The 5657-nt window shown below is 43.6% G+C and overlaps 1 protein-coding gene across 1 annotated transcript in view; it reads left to right on the top strand.

Moving 5' to 3' along the window:
- C2CD3 (C2 domain containing 3 centriole elongation regulator) overlaps positions 1-5657 on the top strand; it is a 39008-nt gene that overhangs the window by 23996 nt on the left and 9355 nt on the right. Inside the window, exons 24-29 of the mRNA XM_057386468.1 lie at positions 578-883; positions 1957-2095; positions 2730-2794; positions 3469-3674; positions 4377-4477; positions 5375-5539. Coding sequence (XP_057242451.1) covers positions 578-883; positions 1957-2095; positions 2730-2794; positions 3469-3674; positions 4377-4477; positions 5375-5539 — 982 coding nt within the window. The remainder of the gene's footprint in view (positions 1-577; positions 884-1956; positions 2096-2729; positions 2795-3468; positions 3675-4376; positions 4478-5374; positions 5540-5657) is intronic.

The following is a 5657-nucleotide window of genomic DNA, read 5'->3' as shown; positions in this document are numbered from 1 at the left end:
TGTGACACAGGAACAATGTGACACATGTCCACACTGGTTTGGGATGATTCCAGAGGGACACTGCACACCCTCCCTGGGCAGTTGTTCCAGGGCAGAAGTTCTTCCTCACACTGAGGTGGAATTTGTGTTTTAGTTTATGGCTTCTGTCATCTGCATGGTACTCATCAGCCAGCAGATTTGCAGACAGGTTGGCTCTTCTGTTAGAAACACTCAGGGAAGGGAGAAAGAATAACAGTTAAACCAAGTGTTTTATGAGGGCTATATGCTGTGTYCTCCATAAATGTATATGAAATTATGCAGAGCCACTGTTCCCAGTGCTCTCAGCAAGTTGATGTGCTTTAACCTGAGCTACTGGTGGAAAATGAAGGTGTACCCAGTTTGGGGGATTGGTTGTGGGTTTTAATGTTATCACGCTTATACTTCTGGGTGATAACTCACATRGAAATGACATTGAAAATGGAAATTCTTTCTGCTGGGCTCACGTGAGATCTCTAGAGTAATGAACTGTGCCAGCTGTTTTCCAAGGTGCTGCTTTTCCTTTGGCCGATTTATCTGGGTGGTTTGAATTCTCCTGCAGGTGTTTATCCACTGTTCAGATGCAATGCTGCAGACCTGGCAGGAGCTGCTGTTCGTGTTCATGTTTGCCTGGCTCCCACTGCTGCTGCTGTGCCCAGAGCCCCCTGTGCTGAGGAATGCAGCAGCAGTGAAGATGAAGGCACAGAGGAACCCCCTGATCTGAGGCAGCAGATCCCTGACAAACAGCCAGTGGATGCTGTAAATTCAGAGCTCACCAATGGCACCAAGGAAGAAGATGTGRTGTTTCTGGGAAACACAGTTGCTGTCAACATCCTCGTGGAAAGAGCGATGCATCTGAGTCTAAAAGGTAACACCACCACCGCCCCACTTTCTTTTCTTTGTTTCTCATCTTTCTTCTTTCTTTCTCTTTTTTCTGTTTCTTTGTCTTGCTCTGGGATCTGTCCATACTCCAGCAAAGGGAATGGCAGGGATGGGTTTTGAACTTGTCTCTGGTGTTGCAACCCCAATTGCTGTGTGAGTAAGAGAAAGCAGAGGTTGAACTGTTCAGCCTGTCTCCATGAATAAAACCCAAAATACAGATATCGTAAGGTTACCTGTTAGAAATGACAGCTGAATTCTGAAATTAAGCATTGTCTGAATAGCTGAGCCCCAAATTAAGCATTGACAGTGTAATTAAACCCAAGAGGTTCCTGTCTCAGACTCCTGCAAATTRGCATTTTTAGCACCTAATCAATTTGTACTCAGCTTTGGTTCCCCAGATAGCACAACTCAGAGTCAAACACAAGCTGTGATTTAAAGGTATGTAATTCTAAAAGATTCTGAGGCCTGCAGATGGGTTTTTATAATTATTCTAGAATMTTCTGGAATTCATAGTCTTTGGAAAACTGATGTGACTTTGTTTTCTGTTGCAAAGTTCTTGGTGATATAAAGGAGGTTTCTTTTGAGTATTGCAGAAACATTGAAATATTTCTGYCTTCAACTTCTTATTTTAGGGGATTTTTAGAAGTAACTAATTGCGGGGCAGCTGATCCACTGAAACAAATACAAGCTGCTTTCAAGAAGAAATTTCATTCTTGATTTCCAAACAGTGGCCCAGCACAGAGAGTAGCTCAAGCACTGGAATAGGGTCTTGAGGGCCTGGGTTTTATTCCTAGCTTTGTTTCTGACTTCTTAGGTGATCTTGGGCAAATGGTTTTTSTGTTTCTCCTTTGAATATTCCAGTTTCTGCTCTGTAAAAGGTTCATCTAATATTTGCATCCATTGTAAATATAACATGCTATCACCTCCACCAGTGAGAAGGAATATTTTCTACATGGTGGATTTTTTTGCTAGTGGTGTGAYTTTAATTGCTGACCTGCTTTTGATTTGCTGTTGTTATTATTAATTAARAAGTCTGTATTTAATTCTGTGTCATTTCAGGAAGTCCCTTGACAGARCGTGAAGTGACAGCCCCCAGCAGCTGTGTGACATTTGCTGTTGCTGRTGCAGAAGCTGCAGTAACCACTCCAGTGGTGGAAAACACAGACTCACCAGTCTGGGACTTCCAGCACCAGGCAAGGTGAGAGCTGGGGATGCTGCATCCCACAGCCAGGCCAGATGGTTTGGGAGCTTTTAGCTCAGGCTTAGATATCTGAGCTTAAATTAAAACAGATTAATTGGCTGCATCAAGGAACCTCAGCAGATCAAGTCATATATGGCAGTATTCAGGAATTAACCTGTGTGTTCCAATCTTGTGTCTCCTCCAGCGTTCCTAAAACCTGAATCACTTCAAACAACTTAAAACCTGCATGTTCTACATTTAAAACTTTGATTTTCCGTTTGGGTTTTTTTTTTTTATTTCCAGGAATGAAATTCAGACATTACAGCTTTCAACCATAAYCCCAGTGCTTTGCTCTCACTGTGCTATTGAGTCATGAAATAAATTGTTTCCTTCACAGTTTCTTTGTCCTGTCTTTTCAATGTACAGCAAGAGTGAGGAGAGGGAAATAMTTCCTGAATAAGCAAACCCAAACTATGTAAAGATAGTTATGCTTTGAGGCTCAGYCATTTTGGGGTTTGTTTTGTTCCTGTCCCCATCAGTCCAGAAAAAAAAACTGATTTGTTTTAGCAGATAAAATGGTGTTGAAACTTCAGAAGCATTTTACTGCTTTTTCCTGCTTTGCCAAAAATATTATGGTTTTTGTTCTTTACAGATTATCCAAAGAGCTYCTTCTGGATCCACAGCAAACGTTGGTCTTCAAAGTGTGGCATAAAGCAGGTAAAGTTCGTTGTGCAGTATTAAGAGGAGTGTGTTTTCTGCATCTCCTTCCTTAGTTACTTGTGTTTCATGCAAGGAAAATAAATTCTGTTAAGTAAATTGGAGAGTAGAATTGTAATGATATTTCTTGCCTTGTACTAGARGAATGCTGGAGATAAATACCTATAGATTTCCTGGCATCCTCCTTTTCCCCATTAACCATCTTACAAGGGTTGGTTCATTTGTGTTCTTTCTGGTTTTTCCTTGATGGTGCTTTAGAGGTTGGATTTTCCTGCTGAAGGCAATTCTTAGGTGCTTCCTTCGTGTGCTGTTTKTTGTTGCTGCWGTGGGTTGAAGTGTGCCCAGCCAGCTGTAACCAGATACTTTTATTTCTTTCTTCTTACATATTGAAGTTCAGCAGTCTGATTTTTGTTCCAGAAATGAACTCCTGTGTACCCACAGTACTGTGTACACAGGGATTCTCCTCCAATGCCTCTCCCTGCCCTGGGCTTTCACTGCTGCTGTRGGGGCATTTTTAGCTGAATGTAACTGAGGTAATGCAGGTAATAACCCCCTGTTCAATAGGATTGGTCTGGAGCTCAGCTCCATTTCCAAAGCGTATTTTGAGGCTGTGTTTTGGCATTCCTGAAATGATTCCTGTCAATGAATCTGTGCTCCCTGTCCTCCTTCCCCAGAGTCGGAGCGAGTGATAGGATTTGCCTCCGTGGACCTTTCYCCTCTCCTCTCTGGTTTCCAGCTGGTGTGTGGCTGGTACAACATCACCGATTTCAGCGGGTGCTGCCGGGGGCAGATCAAAGTGGCCGTGTCCCCTCTGCAGAACATCAGCAACCTCAAAGAGGAGAAGCAGGCCAGGGCCCGGAGCCAGCCAGAAAGCTCTTCTGTACGTTCCATATTCTGCCCTCTCACCTTTGCCTGGGTTCCTCAAAATCAGMGCTGCAGGGTCCTGAGAAATTCACAGCAGATTGAATTCACAGCAAATGTGCAGCGCTGTCATGGACCAGTCTGCATCAACAATTCCTTGGGAATTTGCTCCAGGTCTCCATGGTGTAGTTACAGCATTCAAACCAAGTCRTGAGCATWACACTGGCTTCACTCYGTTGTTGATTTTTTTTTTTTTTMGGGTTACATTCTGTGGATTTGGATGTTTGGGAATATGGTGCTGTTCTGTTTGCTGCTTTGGGTGGCAGCTGATGCTCCAAAACATAGAGTAGATTCAGCTTTTCGTTGATTAGAAAACATCTAGTTTGGCAGGAATCTGTTTTTCTGGAATATTTGCCATCTCTTCTGAGTTTTTCATTATTCTGTAGACTTCCCAGATATGCTGGGGCGTATTATACACATGTAATGGAGCCCTTATCCTACTGTCCATCAGTTTACTCTCTGATAGTGTGGAGGGAATTAACAGAAGTGTCTGAAATGAAAGTGTTGTGAAATGGTACTGTAGCTCAGTGCTGGGAAATAATKTGCAAATTTAGAGCTATTTAGAAAGCCTGAGTTTTTGTTAGATCAGCAGGATAATACTTTAATTTCTCTTGTTTTCTTGCTGTGAAAGACTCTTACACGGTGCTCCTTTTTATTCTAGGTGAAGGTCAGATTTCCAACATTTCCTGGTAATTCTACAAACTTGTCCAAGCAGGTGTTGAATTCCTCATCAAAGGAAGTCARCGTTCCTGCTCGAGAGTGGTGAGTTCACAGGCTGACAACCTRTTTGATCATGTTCAGGTCTCAGAAATACCTCTTACAGCCAATTGACTCTRCTGGGAAAATAGCACATCCTGGCAAAGTGTGTCCACTGTGCTTGGGCTCAAAAATCAGTGGACATTCTCCTTCCCAGTGAGAGGTAGGTGAGGGAGGTAGCACCTGGGACAGGTTCCTTTTGSCACAACCCAGGTGTTCTTTTCCCTGTCACTGACATTTCCTGATATTTCCTTGATATTTTCTATTTGTTTCATTTGCACCCTGGTAAATTGGGATTTAAATTATGCCATTGTTAAAACTGGCAGGTACTTGGTCCAGGCCCTGATAAGAATAAGAGCTGTGTCTGTATTTGGTTTAATTTTAGTAAGTGTAAGTTAGAATAGAGTATTCCTGATGAATCCCCTTTATTTTGCCTTAAGTTCTGTCCATGACCAGTGAATGACAGCTGTGAAATGCTGTGGTATTGCATATTCCAGGAGTAAAACTGTCAGATATCCTGCAGTAATTCCTGCTCACATAAATCCTGCTCACTTAAAATGAGTGGGAGAGTGCTTTAGGTCAGGGTTTATTTATTTAGCCTGCAGAGATGATTCTTTTCCCAAAAGTGTCTTGGAAGTTTTGAGGGACTGTGGTCCACTGCAATGGGATCTGAGCAACTGAACTGGGAGCTGCCTGCAGGCTTGGAAAACTCCCTACCAGGCACACCATTAGCTGGACTTTGGTACAAATCTGAAAATTAAATGGCATTCCTGTTTGAAAGAGCCAGTTTCAACCATCAGTGGCTCTTTAATGGATTTCAAGACACTGGATATTTTAGTTTGGCAGGTTTTGCAGTCAGAGGTTCCCAGCTGTATTTTGATGCTAAAGCCAGGCTGTTTCCAGCAGGATGAGCCCCCCTGGCACAGCCAGCCCTCGGCACGAGGAGCACATGCAGAACGTGCGCAGATTCCACCAGTGCCTGCAGCAGATGGAGGGGAACACACAGCGGGCAGCCAGGCTGGACCCTGCAGCTCTGAGCTCAAGGGCTGCTCTCCTCACTGCTCTCAGGTAAAACAGAGCATTGAGCTCACGGGCTGCTCTCCTCACTGCACTCAGGTAAAGCTGGGCTGGACTCTGCAGCTCTGAGCTCACGGGCTGCTCTCCTCACTGCTCTCAGGTAAAACAG

Source organism: Malurus melanocephalus, unplaced genomic scaffold (assembly GCF_030028575.1).
Source record: "Malurus melanocephalus ecotype Western Australia unplaced genomic scaffold, MMel_1.1 scaffold_970, whole genome shotgun sequence".
NCBI classification, from domain to species: domain Eukaryota; kingdom Metazoa; phylum Chordata; class Aves; order Passeriformes; family Maluridae; genus Malurus; species Malurus melanocephalus.
Note: the sequence above shows the minus strand (reverse complement) of the source record. Positions and strands in the feature narration are given on the sequence as shown.